Below are 21,726 nucleotides of genomic sequence, written 5' to 3' on the forward strand. Positions count from 1 at the left end.
TTTGCTCATCCATAAGATGCAACTCCTCGTCTATTTAAGTTTTATCGTGAGATTGTAGCAATTCGGTCACATCTTCAGGCTCCACTTTTAATTCTAGTTCTGTCGCTGTTTCTACTACATCTGCAGTTACTTCCCCCACTGAAGTCTTGAACCCCTCAAAGTCATCCATGAGGGTTAGAATCAGCTTCTTCCAAACTCTTCTTAATGATGACATTTTGACCCTCTCCCATGAATCATGAATGTCCCTATTGGCATCTAGAATGGTGGATCCTTTCCAGGAGGTTTCAATTGACTTTGCCCAGATCCATCAGAGGAATCACTACCTATGGCCTTACCAAATGTATTTCTTAAATAGGAAGACTTGAAAAATGAAATTACTCCTTTATTCATGGGCTGCAGAACGGATGTTATATTAGCAGTCACGAAAACAAACTCATCTCCCTATACATCTCCATCAGAGCTCTTGCATTGTCAATGAACCTGGTCACCTGAATATGTTGAAAGAAATCTTTTCTTCCGATGAGCAGCAGGTCTTAAGAGTGGGCTTAAAATATTCAGTAAACCATACTATAAACAGATGTGCTGTCATCCAAGCTTTGTTGTTCCATTTATAGAGCACAGGTAGAGTGGATTTAGCATAATTCTTAAGGGCCCTAGGATTTTCAGAATGGTCAATGAGCACTGGCTTCAACTTAAAGTCACCAGCTGCATTAGCCCCTAATAAGAGAGTCAGTTTGTCCTTTGAAGCTTTGAAGCCAGGCATTGACCTTTCCCCTCTAGCTATGAAAGTTCTAGATGGTAATAACTTCTTCCAAAAGGAGGAGGTTTCATCTACATTGAAAATCTGTTGTTTAGCATAGCCACCTTCATCAATAATCTTAATTAGATCTTCTGGAGTCCTTGCTGCAGCTTCTCCACCAGCACTTGCCGCTTCACCTGACACTTCTATAAGGTCAGCTTCTTTCCTTAAACCTCATGAACTGACCCCTCTGCTAGCTTCAAACTTTTCTTGTGCAGCTTCTTCACCTCTCTCAGCTTTCAGAGAATCGAAGAGAGTTAGGGCCTTGCTCTGGATTAGGTTTTGGCTTAAGGGACTATTGTGGCTGGTTTGATCTTCTATCCAGACCAAACTTTCTCCCTATCAGCAATAAGCTTCTTTTGCTTTCTTATCATATGTGTGTTCACTGAAACAGCACTTTTAATTTCCTTCAATAATTTTTCCTTTGCATTCACAACTTGGCTAACTATTTGGTGCAAAAGTCCTACCTTTCAGCCCATCTTGGCTTTCAACACTAAGGCCTAATCATGTCTAGCTCTTGACTGAAGGTAAGAGATGTGCAACTCCTTCTTCCATTTCAACACTTAGAGGCCATTGTAGGGTTATTAATTGGCCAACTTTCCTGTTGGGTCTCAGGGAATCGGGAGGTCTCAGGCGAGGGGAGAGATGGAGGAGTGACCAGTCAGTGTAGCAATGGGAACACACACATTTATCAAGTTTACCATCTTACATTCATGCAGTTCATGGTGCCCCAAAACAATTACAACAGTAACATCAAAGATCACTAATCACAGATCACCATAACAGATATACTAATAATGGAAAAGTTTGAAATACTGCGAAAACTACCAAAATGTGACACAGACACATGAAGTGAGCACACAGTGTTGGGAAAATGTGGCCACAAACCTTCAATTTGCAAAAAAAATATGCAACATCTGCAAAGCACAATAAAGAGAACACAGTAGGATGAGGTAGGCCTGCATGTTTGTGTGTTTATATATATATATATATATATGTCCAATTGATTCTGTTTCTCTGGAGAATTCTGACTAATAAGAGAGAAGGGAGGAGAAGAGATCATTGAGGCAGAGAAGCAGGGAGACTGCTGAGATAGTTTTCTATGTTCACCCACAATTCCGTGTCTCCCATTCTGGAAGTGAAGGTGCAACCAAAGGAAGCTCGTGGCTTCTTACCTAGACTTTACTTTTGAAGGTAGAAATTCAATAGTTTTTCATAACCAAACTCTGAAACAGGTTCCTGCTCTTTTCCTTCTTTCTTGTATTTCCACAGTCCTAAACCCTATTTGAAAGAGAAGGTGCTAAGCTATTCACGACAATTTGGTATTTAGCAGAATTATACATCACCCAGCATCACAAAAATAAAATTCCGAAATTCATTGTGACATTAAAGTACACCATTTTATTAGATTTCTTTTTGTTTTATGCCTGAAAATAAAAATTGAACTAATAATTGCTTCCTTCAGATGAAATATACTAAGCATTTTACAAGCCTATTCCTAGAAGAAATATATTAAACAAAAGTAATTTCTCACCATTTATGTGTCTCTGCCAATGAATTCTCCTCTGCCTCTTGGTCAATTTTAGCTGAAAATGCAAGAAAAGTATATGAGATGAGTGATAAATAGCTACACTATCTCAAGCAAGATATGACGTAAATAATACACAAGTTTAATTATTAATTAATTCCAATGTACTCCAACCAGAAGTTTATTTCAAATGTATAACTGTCACAGATATAGGATTAAAAACATTAAATTTAATTTTAATTAAATCGATTTTATTATACTGACACAGACATGTTACATAACCACTCAAAAATTTCAGATTCTAAATAATTTCTTTAAATCGTTCCTATTAACCTGAAAAAAGAAAACACTCATTTCACAGTGACATCAGATGTGTCAGTATTCAAACATCAACAATTAGCTGAAAATAATTCCCTCAAGCAACGGTGCAAACAGTAAGTGACTGGCACGAAATAACGTTCTCAGTTATGGTAAGAATTCGGAATGCATTTCAACAGTGCCCTCCACACCTGAGCACAGGTGAACAAATCACGGTCCTGCTCTGAAAGGGGAAAAAAGGTGATAATGTACCTATTTATTTGCTACCAAAATAAAGAATGGTAGTCTGACACAAACCCCAAGATCAAACTGGGAAAGAAGATTAAATCAATGCTTCAAATTCCTTAAAATACCATAGGCACTCCTTCGTGTAGAATAAGTATAGCAGTGACTTCAAGTTTTTTTGACAAGTAAACATTCTAGAAATTTACCCTATCTATCCCCACCGACCTCCACACATATATATTTGACATGAAAGTTTCAAAGATACTTTTATTTCATGCAATGCTCTCTGATGTTTTCAGTCCATTCTATTAGATTTTAATACATCAGTTGTGATCTGCTAAATTGATTTCGTGACTCACTAACGGTGTGTGACTCACAGTTGGAAAATCACTGAGCAAATCACAAGACAAAAAGAAAAAAAAATAGATTAAAAATACCCAGGAACTAGTAAAAGTGGTTGTCTTTTTATAATCATTCCCCTTTGGGTCGCACTTGTGGCCATTCGAGGAAATTAGGAGGCAAAGTGGAACAGGGAAAATTGATTATAAAAAATTGGAACTGTGCATGAAACAAAAGCCACAGCGACTTGGGAATTGTCAGTGTCTCTACTACTACTTAAAACACAATAGTACAGTGTGGGCTGGTTAATGTTTTACAACCTCAAGACAGTGTTTTTGCGAAGCCCTGTGCAGTATCTGCAAAGTCATAACCGAGTGTTACGCTGCCCCTTTTTGCCAGGATTTTCAGGATTTAACAGGGATCATTTGAGCTGGTAGCAAAGATTTTTTTCTTTCTTTCTTTCCTTTCCCTTTCTGTACTTCAGACTGTTTACATAAACTTACAGGTCAATTGTTAACCATATTAAAAAACAGAATAAATGTTCTATAGTTTTACTTTGAAAAGGCTCCAACATGAACACATTGTCTTATAAAAAAATCTGCTCTGAGTTGCCTAACATAAAAAAATGACCGGCTTCCAGAAACAACTCTAGAACCACATAAAGTTTGTCTAAGGGAAAATATAACAAAGCACCGCAATGCATACTTTTTTCAGGAAGGATATTTTTCCAATGCCTTTCATGTGTCTTTTTTGTGTTATTTGTAAAATACACAGATTAAGACTGTGATTGGAAGAAAGAATTTCCGGACTATTTTAGAAGATGTAAGTAAATGATTTATGAAACTTAAAAACACAGTATAGTAGAATGAGATGCCAGAGATCTGTATTTTGTTCCTGATTCTGCCACTAAAATTAGCCATGTGGGACCTTTGGCAAACAGATGAATCTGTTAACATGTAAAAGATAGTTAGCATAGTACCGCCAATAATTAGTAGGGACTTAATAGATAAATATCCTTTGAAAATTTTGGACTTGAAGATCTTGACATTTTTGAAGTGATATACATAATTATGAGCAAGTCACTTACTATTTTTATTATATTCCAGCATTATATGCAATATCGAGAATACATACAGCTTTTCTAAAAGGAGAAGCCCCCAAATTGTGGTGAGTAGAATAAAGTGAGTTTCATTTGTTCATAATGATTTCCTTTTGATGTGCACCAAAAAAAAGCTCTTGCTTCATTGCATGAGCAAATTTGGCCGAAAAAAATACTTTAATCCAATGTGGCAGAAGCTTACCCCAGAGGAACAAAACACAAAAACAGGCCCTCTCACCAAACCTAACAGCCATATTACAATCATAAAGACAAATTGGAATAACACAAAACACTTAATAATGCTCTATTATCCATTATTTTTACATGATTTTGAAGCTACGGGGATTTGTGTATTCAAACTGTAATCAGCTTTGATAAACAGTCAAATGAGAGATCAAAGGAAGGACATTAGAGTCCACATTTCAGTTCTTGACATGGAGTCAACAATTCAATGAACCGAACAGATTTTTCCTTTGTATGGCAATTTTAGGAAAAACTTTCTGAAAAGTTGGGGTGCAATTCTGGTTTGGGGGAACACTGAGATACCACTTTCCAAAATGCTGTTTGTATAAATGCACCATCAACAATTGTGTTGTCACAATTGTTTAAATACACTTATGATGTTAATTTAGTGACAAATGCAGGATGTGATTGTTTTCTGTAGTGAGGATGAACCTACCACGCTGGAATAAAATGTAATTTAATCAGTGAAAATTAAGATATTGTTTGGAATCAAGTAAGTCTGCCATTCACTTAAGGAGCATGCAAGCTAATTACATGCCGTGAACAAAATCTCAGAACAGCTGTGTTTTTCAGGCTGAGTAACAATTTTGATAGGCTGTTTGCCACCACTGTTAACACGCACAGACTTCCAAAAGTTTTGCTTATGGTGACACAGAAAATAAAGTGATTTTCTACATGCAACATAAATATCTTATTGTTTATTATTTTGTTTCCTGACCTATGTTTTCCAGAAATGTAAAAAATATTTTCTATTAATTTCTAGTGGCAGTTTGGTGAAGAGCTTTTGAAAGCCAGCATAACTTTTGGCAGCAGTTTCCTAGATATTTACAATCTGCTATCAATATACTTTATTAAAATTAAGTATGTTAAATTAATTATGTAAGCAAAGATATACAACTTCAAGTAAGATTAATTTCCTCATTCTTTAGAGTATATAGCTTATCTCATTTTGACATATCAAATTAGGATGGCAGACTTCTAAGTCATTCATAATCAAGATAACTATAGAAAAGCTAAAAAAAAAAAAAAAAAGGCATTTCAAATAGATAGACAGGCACAAGGCTTGGTTTGCAGTGATCCTCTTCACATTGTCATCAAATCACCTGGACTCTCTGGCTATAGTTTCCCAGCCAGTCTAGAGCAGTTTCTACGGAGGCATTTGTATCACTCCTGTGCACACCACAACCCAACGGCCTCCTGGATCTCTAACGAGGAACCACCTCTCCCACAACTTGGACCATAAAAGCTACACTTTTGGGGGGTAAAATTTTACACTTTGCAAGGTGCTCTGACCTCTCTGTCTCTCATTTTCAGATCCCGCTGGGACCAGTGTCTGGGACTACACATTGTGATATTTAGAATCAGACAAACCTGGGGTTGAATTCCAGTTCGGCCAATAAGTTGTGGTAGATTTAATAACTCTGCTAATCACTTTGATGTAATAAATTTCATGCATCATTAAAACAGGACGATAATTTCTTTTTCATTGAGTTGTTTCATGACTTAACAAGACGATGCATAGATCACCTATTGGCTTACTACTGCCCCTCCTATCTTATTTCCACACACATCCTTGTTACTACGAAAAAGGATGGGGGTGGGTTGCTTCCAAAATGTGCAAAGTCCTGCATTGTAGGAAGACCACATATCTTCCTGTTAATTCCTCTACACAAAATCCAGATGCAGAATTAAACACATGCTTTGCTAAAATAAGGGTGCCTCTTTATATTCACAGAGAAATGATGGTCCAAGACCTTTTTAAAATCAGGGGATAACTCTAAAATACATTTAATAGATTTTCTTTTTCTAATTAATCTATGTGTATAGTTGTTTTAAAAAGGCACAGAATGGAGAATTCCACGATTAGAGTGTCACTTCTTAGCCTTTTTTTTTTTTTTTAAGATATGGCAGCAAATGAAATTGCTATAAGAGAGAAGACAGTACTTTTGGTATATTTAGTGAGAACCTGCTGAAATCTAAAACATAAAATGACTTTTCCTAAAAAAGAAAAAAAATTAATGCTTCTTTAAAGCAGACCTTTTTATTCCAAAAATACTATGGGTGACCATTCCCATCTTGATGTTTGAGATCCACCACAAAGAAAACGTTCTGAGATTGAGATACTGAAAGGAGAAATAGAATGGGATGGAGTGACAATCCAGACAGCGAAATACAGCAATCGATTATCTGCTGACACTAACAGGAAGGAACAGGATGATGTGGTAGGAGAAACAAGGCAGGAGTAAAAAGTGGTTGGTACTGACAATCTTCAGAGAGTATCAGTAACTCTTATTTGAATAGACCTAGAACTGCAGAGAGACAAATGCTCCTTAGAGAAGTTGATCAGTCAATTCCTGCAACTCAGGGGCAAACACTGGGCCTTAGATATTAAAACATTGCGACTGCTATTTTAGTGATATATTCTCTTTTGCTCCTCACTCCTCCTGCCCTCCCCCCAAAACCTCAATTGCTAAAGATCTGCAATTTGAGGCAGACAAAGCCTGTGGTTGGAACGACACTGTCAAAGAAATATGGAACTTTTTAGGAGGCAGCCTTCATTTATTTATTTGGTTACTTTTTTTTCCATCTATTTCTTTCTTTAATTTTAGGATCAAGGCATAAGATTACCTTTTAGGTCTAATCCTACCGGAGACCATTGGCTCAGACAGTCTTATGCCATTGAACATGCAACTGGATAAAAATAGCATTTTCATGGTTCCGTTTCAGCGCTTTGGCATTTGGTGATGTCTCCTCCCAGGGCTCTAATACTTCCCTCCCCGAAAAAATCTCTGCCTCGACAAATATTTTCGGGTGGTTGCTGTCCTACTAAGTTACTATTTGGACCCAGTGATTAGTGTCTGTAGTCGCTGTCTGGCTCCAGACTCTTTTGCAATGTGAAATATTTCTGCTGAACTTGTTCCAAACGACTGTGAGTAAGCAGAGGCATGGAACGGACGCCCTTTCTGATCTTGGGCTTTCATGAGGGAATACCACATATTCCCAGGTAATTGGAGACAGAGTTGCATTTGAGTAATATCAGATGGAAAGCAATTCAGAACCCTTTCATCTGGCTTGTCTAGGCTCTAAATCTTTTCGCTATTTTTCCTTTTATTTAAAGTGTTAACTAGTTTTTGTTTATAATTAGCTATGAATGTGCATTTTCAGTTGCTTTTAAGTGCAGCCAGTATGGGTTATTTTTTAGACAGATGCAGTGCCTTTCTTCTGAGTCATTTCAAGTTGTCATTTAACTGCAGATATATTGCTTTAGTTTTGAGGGTTTTGAGACACTCCTCCTTTTGACAATGAACTAAAAGTCAAATAAATTTAGGTGGTTTATACATGTCAGACAGGCTATGACTATCAGAGTATCTTTCCTTAGCTAACAAAAGAAATAGCCAAGTCCCAGTGCATTCCCCTCTTTTGGGCTGCAAATGTTCTTAGGACAATAAAACAAATGCTGTGGAATACTCCTATGAGGAAGAAAGACAGTATCTGTGAGGTATAAAATTACAACTTGGCCTTTGCGATAATTCGCAGCTACCTTTTATTTAATACTGAGGGTTATATGTCAACTTTAGACATGAAAATATATACCATTTGTGTCCCCCCTGCAATATTCTGAAATGAAATAAAAGAAAAAAGAAATATAGATGTATATAAACATAACATATAGGTGCTTACTATTAAAAACTCTAGAATTATACAGTCAATAGAAAATGATGCATACTTCAAAAATTTGATACATGTGGCTTCTGGCCAAACCTAAAAAATCAGGAAAGCCATGTGCTATTATCATCTAGTCTGATGTACTTATTGAAGTGGTCCTCAGTGAAATTTCTTTCTAAATCTTTATTTTAAGCCCAAAGTGGAAAAGACATGGAAAAACATGATACACATCCATGAGTTTCATGTATTGTAGACAGTACAAGGTAAAAGAACTAGAACAATTTTCCAATTAGAAAGCTGTTAACTCCACCTAGGTTTTTTTTTTTTTTTCCCAATACCACATCATACCTAAAAGCTATATACTACTCCACCTACAGGCTAAGCAAATCTTTCATGGACTTTCACGAATGTAGCATAAAAATAAAGGCATGCCTTGGACCAATTCCTTTCCAAAGAAATAAAAAAAGTGAACATACTCATTTACTCATATTAAGCTGAACTTAAATTAGGATCCTAATTAGGATCCAAAAATCTCCATGAGCCTTTATCTAAAGATATACAAATTCATGTTTTAAGACAGCTTTAAATAATAAAAGCAACACCTACTAACTCCAACTTGTGGATACAAAAATATCAAAACCCAAAACTGCTTGAAATAAAAAATAAAAAAAAATTCACCTGATGTGTTTTCCTTTCTTCCTAAATTTACTTGCCAAAACAATGCTTAAAAGCTAGGATGTTACAATCCTAGAAACAAAAGCCACATAATTTAACATTGCAGTGTTTCAACAAACATTTGCATGTCCAATATGTTTTGGATGCTTTGTTAGGGACTCGCATGTAGGCAAATATTATATAGCATTACCCTTCAAGAAAATGACAGATGGGGAGAGAAATACATAGTCATGCCTATTGATGGTATGGAGATGTTTCAGTGGGAATATTAATAGACATGATGTTGATATTACTGTTCTAATTCTTTCACATAATAACCCACAATAATAAAACCCTACAAAAAGGCACTATAATTATTCCCATTTACAATCAGGAAATTCGCAGTTAAAAAGCCTACCCAAGATACCAGAAATATTAAATGAAAGAGATAGGATTCAAGCTCATGCAATCTGACTCCAAAGCCATGATAGTGAAAAGTTAGTTATGAGTACAGTTAAGTGAAACACCCATTTGCCTACTGAGAGAGAAGTCACTAAGGAAAAGACAAAGGCAACATATTTGAGTTGGGACTAAAATGATGAACAAGCCTTAGTTAAGTGCAAAAAGAAGCAGGGACTGGAGAGGGTAAACAATGAAAAATAGGAAAAAAGGTGCAGAAACAAAAGTGCACTATAGTCCAAGGTGTCAAGAAGAAACTTGTAAAGGAGACAAGATCAGAAACATAACAGAAAATAGCTGGCCAAAAAGCTCTGCACGGAGGCAGGTGCAGCCTGTTATGATGTGACATTATAACAAGCAAAAGAGAGTGAACTGTACTTAATTAATTAATTTTGGGGGGACTGGGTTTCGCTCTGTCACCCGAGGCTGGAATGCAGTGGCATGAGCTCACTGCAACCTTCAATTCCTGGGCTCAGGTGATCCTTCCGGCTTAGCTTCCTGAGTGGCTAGGACCACAGGTATGTACCACCTCAGCTGGCTAAATTTTAAATTTTTTATAGATATGGGGTCTTGCTATGTTGTCCAGGCTGGTCTTGAACTCCCAGCCTCAAGTGATCTTCCTGCCTTGACCTCCCAAAGTACTGGGATTACAGGCATGAACCACCATGTCTGTCCTGTATTCAATTTAAACTAGTGGAAAGAGACTTCCACGCCTGCACTTGAATGACAAGAACCAAACTTACCCTCCTGCTATAATTAACTAGAAAGCTGGATAAAACATATGAAACAGTAGTTTTCATGTATTGGACAACAGGCAGCACTAAACTCTAGTCTCTGTTTTGCCCTTCAGTCTTCCTGGATTTCTGTATGAAGGCAATTTCCAGATCATAGGCCCTGGGAGGGAGTTCCCAAATAAGCAAAGCTGTCATGCGGACTTGAGGAAATACAGATAGGAGTTCAGGGAGACTAAAGCGGCTAAAAGGAGGATCTTTTCTGCATTGAGGTCCTTAAGTTTCGCCGAGTATTAAGCGAATGACACTTAGAGGTCCAAGCAAGGAACCACCTAGGAAACATAAGCTGAACAATTCCTAAAGCTTTTACAGAGTCAAGAGAGGTTTGAAGTCTAAAGAGCCACCGTGGAGAGCTAAGGAAAAGACAAAGTCTTAAGATCTTCAAGTCCAAAATTTTCAAAGGAAATTCATCCTGTGGCAGATATCACTAACTACTTTCAAACCCAAGAATCTAGGTAAGACCTAAGAAGTATCCTCAAAACAGGGCTCTAAAAAGCCACTGCCAACCTATCAGAGTGGGCACATGAAATGAGACCATTTGCCATCTGGGTTAGATGACTTCTCTCGTAAGTTTGCATGCTTATCGATGTCTCACACTAAGATTTCATTCATGCAGAGGAGAGAGGAGCAATTATACCCATGCACTCCACCATGCCTTGGATCTATGGCTCACAAGTGTTGCTTATTTTCAGAGCAGAGACAGGTAACCAGAGACATCCTACATGAACACACTTCCTCCATTCTTATGTTCCCAATGGTCCAAATGCCCAAGTAACACCTAGTGAGAACATGGGTCCAGAAAACTTTGTCATTTTAAATTTATTAAGTTATGACTATTTCCCTCTGAATCAGCCTGTTGGTATTTCCTAAGTAACCAATAAGTGGACCCTTGGGTTTCATTACACCAGAGTTGCTTTAACAAAAAAGGTTTAAAATTTTAAAAGTCCTCATCAGGAACTCGGTTTCTAGCTGACTTTTCTTCAAAAAACTAGAAAGTTTCACATCAGCCATGAAGGGTTCTGCTACAAGAACACAACAATTAGGTCAGGAATCATCATCATGGCAGAATTTGAATGTCCAGGACCTAAGGAAGAAAAGCTTAGACTTAACCATTAAAAAAAAAAAAAAAATGCAGTTAATAGTGCATTATCTAACATGGAAGGCAAATAAGGAGATATTTTTAAAGTATATATTTTAGATATTTGATGTAGTGTAAAACCTGTTAAGCTCTATATCTTAAACATATCTAGGTTTGGTTTGAGCATTCACACACTTTAATAATCATGATACTGCCATAATTTGATCTTTTCCAGAACACTGCAGGTTATTAAGGGGTTATTGGTGATTGTCATGTAATAGAATGACAGTGACAAGGAAAAAGACCTGTTAGGAAGGTTAGCATAAGAAAAGAGTGAGCTGGTTTGGGGCTGGGATAATGCAACCAGTAAGCCCTAGGACTCAGTAAAGACTAGGGAGGGAGGGAAGGCTGGGAGGGACAGAGGAGAAAGAGACGTCAGGAGTAAGGCTCATATTGCTTCTGACCCAGCAGCTCAGCATTTAGGAGTGTACTGCACCAGCATGCATCGTGAGACATATAGACATTTATTCACTAGAATCCTTTTCTTTTTTAAAGCAATGCTGTTAGAGAAAAGGTTGAGAAGTAGAGAAATGAGCAACTAAGTTTTGGTACTTTTTATAATGAAATACTCTGAAGCTATTAAACGAATGTACTGAAACACATAATTATTTCAAAGATATTTTCATTGAGAAAGAAAAAACCAAGATAGACTTCTCTTGTCAACAGTACTATGGACTAGTTATCGAAAAACTTTTACAACAAAGTGCGTAAAAAAAGCTGGATGGAAGTAAAACTGAATGCATGGCTGAGTTGGATAGAAAAGAAGGAAAATTCTCTGAGGCCATAAAAACAAACAGGAGCAGGATTGCAAAGAGGTGTAAGCCAGCACTCCCCTGGGGCATCACCAAACCCAGCAACCTAGAACTTGAGTTTGAAAGGCCACACAGGAAAATTTTGCACAGCCCTGGAATCCTGCAAAGGATCCAAAGAGACACCTTAAGAGAAGAAACGGAAAAGCATCACCTCACATTAGACATCAAGGAAATATGTCCATCTCACCAGTGGCTCTGGGTGGAAGGGGAAACCCTCCCATATAAGAAACCGTTACCCCAAATGGGCAATCGCGCGGCATTGGGCCCCAATGCACAACGTGTGATCCTAACATGCAAGGCAAGAATTTATCTTAAAATAGTTTTGGCTGGTAGTGCCTCCTGATGAGTAGCCAAAACAAACATATGGAGAAATAGAAAAACATAAAAGAGCCTGAGAGAAAATTTAGATTAAAAACAAAGAAACAAAAATTGGACCCAAGTCGAGTTGTCGATGCAGCAAGGAGAGAGAGGAGTCAGAGGCCTCCAGACGGCTGAAAGGAATTTACTTTGAACCCAGAATTTTATAATTAGCAAATCTATCTCTAAAAAAACAAGCACAATAGACATTTCCACACAAAGTGTAACTAGTAAAGGGTGTGCTTCAGAGAGAAGGAAAATAATCTTAGCAGGCAGGCATGATATGAAGGAACGGTACGCAAAGAAAATGGCATTTAGTTACATTTAAACCGAAAAATGAATAAATCAGATGATAATAATTCTATATTTTAGGAGTTTTCAAAAACATAAAATGAAACTAAAACACTGGAAAAGAATGGCATATAAATATATGGGTGAGATTAGTATTAAAAGATGCTAAGGACTTGTATTGTTTAGAGGGAATTAAAAATAGCAATGTTAAACTTTGTTAAAGAATTGTTTTAACAGAAAGAAAAATGCTGCCTTATCTCACTTATATGGGTAGTTTAAAAATAAATACATAAATAAAAAAAAAAACCAAACCAAACAAACAAACAACTCGAATACATAGAAACAGACTAGACATCGTGGGAGGTTGGGGGAAACAGGGAGGTGGAGAACGAAAGGTATAAAATTGCAATTATGTAGCATATATGAGCCCAGAGATCTATTGTACAGCATAAGGACTATAGTTCATAACATTGTTTTACATACTGTAAGTCTGCTGAGAGAATAAATTGTAAGTACTTTTATCACACACACACAGGTAACTACATGAAATGAGGAATATGTTCATTTGCTTGACTATAGTAATCATGTCACTAGGTAATATGTGTATCAAAACACTATGTGCGTACCTTAACAATACACAAAAAAGAACTGTGTCAAAATAACAAAGGCATACATTAAAAGGATAAAGAAATAGAATATAACTTGCAAAGTAGCAGAGGGAAAAAATAAAGAAGAAACTCTTCAATCAATTTGTGGTAATTTGTTTACAAAGATGCTCAGAATAATTCTTTCTAATGCTCTACTCATGCCCCTTTACAAAATGACATTTCCACTCTTTCTGTCCATATTACACTGCAGGTACCAGTCAATGCAACACAGCCAGAAAAAAACAAATGGAAGGACAAAAAAAAAAAAAAAAAACCTAGAAAGCAAACAAACAAACAAAAAAAAAACACCAAAAACCCTGTCATTATTTGCAGTGATATCTCCAAAGAAAACCTTTAAAAAATCACATATTATTATATTAAGAAGAGTTTAGCAAGTTTATAAGATGGAATATCTTTACATAATAGCTATTTGAATTTTATATATCTTCAAAAACAGTAAATATAAAACCCCACTGAATGGAAAAAGTAGAACAGTTTTATTCAACACTAACAGGGTCTTCTAATACATAACTACAGGACTAATGATTTTGGCCAAAGGACTTTGTAGGAATCAGCGAGTAGATTTTCCACTCTAAGTCATGAGGACCTCAGGATTTGAAAATGACAATCACTTTTATTTACGAATCTGACCAGAGTTCTATTTCAATCTTCATGATTATCGCAAACGATTAAATCGTATTTTCCCATCTAAAAAAAAAAAAAGCTGTGCTTAACATTTGATCAAATTGTAGTATGACTCATTCATTGTAAATCGTTGTTAATGACATTTGAACAATCTATGAAAACCTAACAAACAGAGGATGGAGCCAGTCTTCAGAGTGCTACTTGGCCTCAGTCTCATGCCATGCCAGCCTCCAGCAGAATTCCTGAGCAGTAAGAACTTTCCCAGGGTAGGGCATGACACAGATCTGATCTACAGGGTAACATTCCAAAACTGAAATATTTTGAGTACTAAATGCTTTGATATAATTGTAAGTTTTGATAATTTCAAATAGCAAGACTTTTAATATATTTTTTTCCTTTTAAAAAAAAAATTGTTTAGTGTCTTCTAAAAGTTTCCAACTCTGCTTATCTCCTAGGGATGTGGGAAGAGTCAATGAGGTAATATTTATAAAGTTTTCAACCTCCCTGGAAGAAAGGTGTTAAATATCCATTGGTAATAATGTATCCTATTAAAAAAATAGCAAATAATATTCTGAAGACCTGAAAAAAAATCAATATACTTTGTTCTTTGGGTACAATGTTTTGACAAACCAAATAAATACCAGACTGAACTGAGGTCATAAGCATAGTTAAAACTTAAAAGAATAGCTAATTTTCTGCCACAAAAAGCATAGAATTTTTAAAATGTCTTTATAAATATGAGCAAGTTTAACTAATATCTAGTGTATTTACTGTCAGGCAAAAAACCAATAATAATGAGTATTATCCACAAAATAGCATGTTTAGCTAATTGCTAGCCTCTCACAATTCCGTTACTCATGATTAAACTTAATCTGTTTTTTTCTGTAATGTCAAAATAATCCCCTTTAAACCAACATGTAATTTTTAAAAATTGTCTTCTACCTTGGTGCTGAAAAGGGAGGAAAAAATAACACATCTCTGCAAAATTTACCTTGAATAATAAATTGTTCCATGTTTTCTTTGAAAGGCTGCATGTGCTCTTTTGAGGAGACCTGGTACACTTTCTCTGCTTCAACTTCACAGGCTGAAATCAGAGAGAGACATTGTTTGGAGTGTCACACTGTTAATGGAGCATTCAATCTTAAAAACATATTAGCTAATGGCAGAACCACTCTAACTGGCGTATGCTCTATACCTATTTTGGAAACATCCAAATACTGACATGAGAAGCCTATGATCAAGGCTTCCTATTAAAGGATTGTAAAAAGAAATTCTGTGTGGTCTATAATCTCAGTCTGATTATTTCCAAACCAATAATTTGAGCAAGGTCCTTAAAGTCTAAACCTCAGTCTCTTCATCTGTAAAACAAGAATGATACTAAGGCTTACTTCACAGTACAGCTATAAGGATCAAACCTGTTAATAGATGTAAAGTGTTAGAATAGCACCTGGCACATAGCGATGTAATATGTAACAATTTTCTATCATTGTCATTACCAACTGACTTCTAATATAACTTTATTCCTAATTGAAGTCCAAATTCCTGAAAAATAACAAATAACATTGGTGATAATGTTAGTGTAGCAACCAATAATTACAGCACATCTATTAGATGCCAGATGCATTTTATCCATTAACTTCATCCTTAAAATAAGCCAGCAGACATTATTACCCCTGTTTACAGCTGAAGAAGTTAAGGCTTAAATAAGACACTAATTTGCTCAAAGGTTCACAGACAATAAGTAGCAAATTCATAATTGAAATCCCGATCTAACACCAAAGTTTATACTATTTCCCTCCTACGGATTCTTCTTGGGTTAATTAAGAAGTATCTCAAAGAATATTTCTGGAGAAACGTCTGCCATTACGGTGACAGCAATAAACCTAAGCCAGAAAGGAAGTAATCTGAAACTGAAAAGTATAATTGAAAGACAAAACTTCGGATAGAGACACGTGTGATGCAAGAAAACACACTCTCACTGTAATTCTCAAGATAAGGTTGCCGATTCTCCAAGGAGACTCTGTAACTGCACTTCTAATATGTTTTCTTTCTCTTATAAAGCTGTATTTTCCTCTTATTTTTCCCCCTCCAGGTCATTAGCTTGTCTAATCAGGGGAACATGAGAAGGCTGTACTGTTAGCATACATTTTCTCCATCAGACGTAAATGACAATTTGGAGTAATGAAATCTAAGATGGGTGTAGGCACACATAGGGTTCTCTGCGCCCATGAACCCCTCACACCCCATCTCTGCCTAGGTTACCTCTCCCAGGGGGGAGGCTGGTTACTGTCCTGTCCTTATCCCTAAGCCCAGGTATCTCAAAGCTGCAGACTCACACATTAAATGTCCACCAATGTCAAACACTCAGTATTTTCAACACACAACTCATCACAGCCTTCTCTCAACATGCTACCTGCTAACTCCCTTCTTATCCCTACGTTGGTGGTACCACCACCTAACCTAAATGACTCAAGCCAAAACAGGACACTTAGCTCACTACATCTTGTGCACCCAGAGTTAAAGCTGTTATTTACTGAGTACTTTCTACGTGCCAGGGACTATTTCTAAGCGCCTTACATGTGTCGTCCCATTCAATCCTCATAAAACCCTTTGAAGTAGGTTATTAATTGCTTGCTTTATATCAGAAAAAAAAATGAAGTACAAAGAGACCGCCCACATTTACATAGTTCATAGGCTGAGGAGGTGGGATTCGATATCAGCTACTTCACTGTATTAAGGTTATTTGTGATTGTGTCTCTTCTGCCCCACCAGACTGAGCTACTTGAAAGGAAATGCATCTCAGTTCCATTTGTAGGTACAGTGCTTGACTCAGGCAACCAGCTGTAGTTGGATGGGTTCACTGCTGGATAAATAACTACCCAAGTGGAAATAACATTCTAGATTTTGGAATCTAGCAGACACAGGGTTTAAATTCTAGTTCACCCATCAAATGAATCTGCCTTGTGAGTTGGGGTTAATTACCTAACCTTGGTTGCATCATCCGGCAGCGAGTGTAATAAAATCTCTAACATCAGCGCGACGATGAGCTGAAATGTGTGGAAAATGCCTGAAACTCAACTCGGGATATATAAGTAGGTACATCAAAAATAGTAGCTATTGCTGCTCTTGTTTCTACAAGACCAGCAGGTGGAGTTCAGCCTGGAGGAGTCTCAGATGCAACACAGTAGCCGTTTTCAGTGTGCTGAAGTGTGGAGTCATGGATGAGTGGGTGTCGACACACTCCGCGTTGATCCCGAGGAAGGAGGAAGCTGAACGAGCAGTCGTGAGAGCGAGATTCTGGTTCTATGTCAAGGGCATGGCTAATGTCTAGGGAACTCCTGCGGTGAAGTAACCTGCCCTGTGAGATGGTGAGCACTTCATTGCTGGAAGGAGCCAGAAACTAGCCGACTCCTTATCAGAAATGTGGAAGGGATGAGTCAGATGACGAGACAGCTGCAGGCAACTTCCTATGGGCTGCATCCCTTATGGCAGCCGCAGATAGCCAGAAATTCTGCTTTTCTAAAATGTCTCCAGATGCATAATAATAAGGACAAGTTGCATCACTTAAAGGAAATGAGGTCGAGATTTATGGGCCCCTCTTACCATTTCAGTGAATTATTTCTGGCAAAGTCAGGTGAACAAATGTTCCCAAAGGTCTCTGAGCAGTTTCTGTTATAATTGCTAACCAATCTATTCACACATGACACAGATATTGATCGACTATCTACTAATCCAACAGACTGCTTCAGGCGCTCTGGCTGCTGCCATGAACAGAACGGACAAAACCTCTGTCCCCAGGGAACTTGTCTTCTACTAGAATACACAGTCTTTATTTTGCAATCCCAATGAGAAAAGTAAAAATGCTAATAATAGCCTAATGTCTAATAGCTCAGGCCAGCATGGAAAAAAAAAAACAAAACCCAATCTCTCACCTGGTCTGATTTTCAAAGCTTAAAAGCCAGAGGCAGGCAAAATTAACATTTTGACTGTTCGTCACAATTATTTCCCATTTATTAAATTAGAAAATGGAAGTAATAGCCATCCTTTTCTTCATGATGCTATCTATAGTGTCTTGAAGTCTAGGGTGCCGTACGAACACCCTAATTCTAGGAACTTGCTGAATCATCTAAGGGTCTGGTGCCTTTAGGGAGGATTTCAGTAGCTAGGAAAGCAGACTTAGACCACACACTGTGACCAGTCTTCTAAACGGTATTGAAATTTCTCTGGGTCTTCATTTTTACTTGGTAACTTTTGAGAATGTTCAATAGATAAGAAAATGCATGCCATGATAATTTTCCCTCAGCTTTAAAGATTTTGTGGTTTAGATTAATTTTCCCTTTGCTTTATAAATGTCCTTGGCCCAACTGTAGTTCAACTAAATGAACCGTCGTCTTAACATAAATGCATACGAAACTACTTTTTTTCTATTACTTCTATCTTTTGCCCTTAGCCTACAGGATTTTCTGTACACAGTGAGAAACAAATAGAATTTCAGATCTAGAAAAATGTAAGGTCATTTCTGCCAGACCTTCTGCCTCATCTCAACTCCAGTCCTTCTTCCAGAAGCCACGAAAGACGTCTGTCTAGTGTCTGGTGGGGTTTCGGTGATGTCCGTTCATGTGGCTGCCAGGTGGCTTTTTCCTTGCTAAGCTGCTCTGATTATTAGAGTTCCCAACTACATACTGAGTAGGTCTCTTTTACAGTGTACGCTGCATGGAATGATATGGCTGGAGGTTGTTTTAAAATACTGCAGATATATTCACATAAATACTCATGCAATTAAAAAGTATAAAAAAATATGACTACTATTGACAGTTCAGGTCTCGTGATTAGTCACAGAACAAGTCTGCTCTCTTGGAGGGCAGATTTCTCCCCTACCCTTATATCTGCTACCAATCTCCATTTACTCAGTCCACTGTATTATGGGTGCTTAGAATAATCCATGGCAGGCAACATGCATTCAACAATTATCTGCTGAACAAATGGATAAAGTAACTGTACCTTCCTATCATAGCGAACTTCTTGTTAATATGCAAATTGTCATACTTACTCAAATTTCTCCAAGCTTTATCCATACTATTCACCCACCTGACATACCCTTACCGTTTATCTTCCCCTGAACTTTGCACCTCTTTTTTCTACAGAACATGTGTGAATGATACAGGATAAAAGCAAAGCTTTGGATGAAATAGATCTGGATCCAAGCGTAGTTCTACCACTAGCTATGTAACCTTGGGCTAGTTACTTAAATGATCTGAGCCCCAACTAGAAGTTGAACTTGAAGCTAGCTGGCTGTTAGGAAGCTCTCAAAAATAAAATAAAACAAAATAAAATAAAAATGGCAGCTGTTAATGACATCAACTCACTGCATTTGTTTGTTTATCTTTGTCTCTGATTATAGCTCCTGTCTCTTGAAGTCAAGGGCTAATCTATTCACCTCCATGTGCCTTGTGTCTAAAATACAAAGGAAGCACTAAAACCTTGTATAAAAGAAAGTGCTTTTCACTATGCCCATGATCGGAGCTTTCCTTAGTCTGGATATTAAGTCTCCAGTAGTGGCTGACATATAACACCATGTAAGTCTTATGCAAAATGCACCAAGACCCCAATCCAAATTTCCAAATCTGTTTATTGCGATATAAAACCTGTACAATTATTTGTAGGTGGTTGTTGCTTTACTATATTGAGAAGGGAGGGGCTGAGCTTGGTGGATCATGCCTGTGTTCTCAGTAACTTCGGAGGCTGAGGCAGGAGCATCAGTTGGCTCCCAGGAGTTTGAGGTTTCAGTGAGCTATGATCACACTACTGCATTCCAGCCTGAGCAACAGAGTGAGTACCCATCTATATATATATATATATATGTATATAAAAGGAAGACAGGAAAGGAAGGAAGGAAGGTGGACGGGCCTGTTGGATAAATATAAAAATAGAACAGTAACATTTTATTTTTATATTCTCATATATATTAGTTTATATATTCTCATATATATTCTTAAATATTCAATACTATATTGAATATGTTCAATGTGATAAGAAAATATATAAGGAATAAGGAAATTTCTTTAGAAGATCTGACCCCATTCTTCTCTTAACTGTAGTACATCATGTTGCACAACGTATCATCTTGGCTATGACTTATCTTCAAAATTGGTATGTGACTATGTAAATTTTTTTTAAAATACCAAACACTATAATCAGACAAACTTGAAGGGTCATTTAGAAACATTATTAAAAACAGAACAAAGATAGAGTTCCTGGAAAACTTACATTACGGTCAAATCCAAATATTAAAAAACATTTTGTTAGGAGACTGTTGGCATAACTGAGTAATTCCAATCATGTCAACTTTTGTTTAATTTAAAGACCTTTCTGAGCCAAAAAGATTTTATATCATGTTAAAGGGCTAACACTGGAAAGCATGCATTAGGCTTCCAAATACAAAGGAAAACCCAAGACAGAGGAAAGGAAGACAAAAATTCTCTCAGATATTCCGGATGAAAAATGGGCTCCAATACATCCATGCTATCCAACAGAGTGGTATCTCGTGGGCAGAGCAAACCCACTTCATCACTGGCAAACTAAACCAGAGACATCCCATGCCACTCCCTGAAATGAATGAACCATGACCATTGGGTGTCTGGTTATTTGGGGGGGAGGAATTAGAATATATCAGCTGTAATTTATACTAGTCTCCAAGTTCAATGAATGTTAATCAGAGTTTAGAGTCAATGCTTTTCTGCGAGCTTCCAGAAGGTTTCATTGGCATCTACAAACCTGCCTCAGCAAGTATGAAGGAAGCCACATAACAGATGTAAAGGAGAAGAAATGACTATGATCAATCAGATCAGAAAATGCGTTCTTCTGAAGCCCAATTGTTTCCCATGGAAGCCTGGTTTGTACATGATTCTGGGTTTAGTTTTAGGAAACAGAAACCATTGTAGCTACTTAAAGCAGATCAATGCAGGCACAGCAAGATGCTTACAAAATAGTTGCAAGTGCAGAGAGATTGGGCTTTACATTTGGTTTCCAGGAATGACTCCCAGAACAAAAACAACAGGACCGGCCTAACAGGGAAGCTGCAACCTACGCCACGATCAAGACCTGCGCTGTGTGGTAGGAACCACCAACTCAGCTGGGTTTCACATTGAAAACCTGTTGAGTCTGCACCATCAAATTGTCGCCCTGTGTCTTCCTCCACTCTCAGTACTCACGGAGGCAGTGACTGAGCACTGGAACAGTGATTTGGGAAAACCCAATCTCCCCATGTCACCACTTGAAAGCAAAAATCAAAACAAAATGCAGAAACAGCAAAAAAGATAACGTTTAGTATTTGTATAAATAATTTCCTTAAGATTACATTCTAGAATTAAATGGTGCCTTATCCAGAATATAAAAGGAATGTCCATAAAACATATTGTACAATGTATCCTAATGTACTGAATGTATATATGTAGGAACTTATCCAAAGCTCTTTCCTTTCCCTTTCCCCCTCTCTCTCCCCCCCCCTCCTTCTCTCTCTTTTTCTTATTTCTTTTAAGAGACAAAGCCTCACTCTGTCACCCAGGCAGGAGTGCAGTGACTACCCACAGATGTGACCATAGTACACCGCAGCATTAAACTCCTGGGTTCAAGCGATCCTCTCACCTCAGCCTCCCAAGTAGCTAAGTGTATGCCACCATGCCTGGCTAATTTCTTTATTATTATTATTATTATTA

At 37.3% G+C, this 21,726-nt stretch overlaps 1 protein-coding gene across 1 annotated transcript in view; it reads right to left on the reverse strand.

Annotated features, from left to right (window-relative positions):
- Nucleotides 1-21,726, reverse strand: part of FMN2 (formin 2) — a 222,729-nt gene that overhangs the window by 51,210 nt on the left and 149,793 nt on the right. The window contains 2 exon segments of the mRNA XM_045536998.1: nucleotides 2,334-2,385; nucleotides 15,003-15,095. Of these exon segments, the coding sequence (XP_045392954.1) occupies nucleotides 2,334-2,385; nucleotides 15,003-15,095 (145 nt within the window).

The sequence above is a fragment of the Lemur catta genome, chromosome 25, assembly GCF_020740605.2.
Source record: "Lemur catta isolate mLemCat1 chromosome 25, mLemCat1.pri, whole genome shotgun sequence".
Lineage (NCBI taxonomy): Eukaryota > Metazoa > Chordata > Mammalia > Primates > Lemuridae > Lemur > Lemur catta.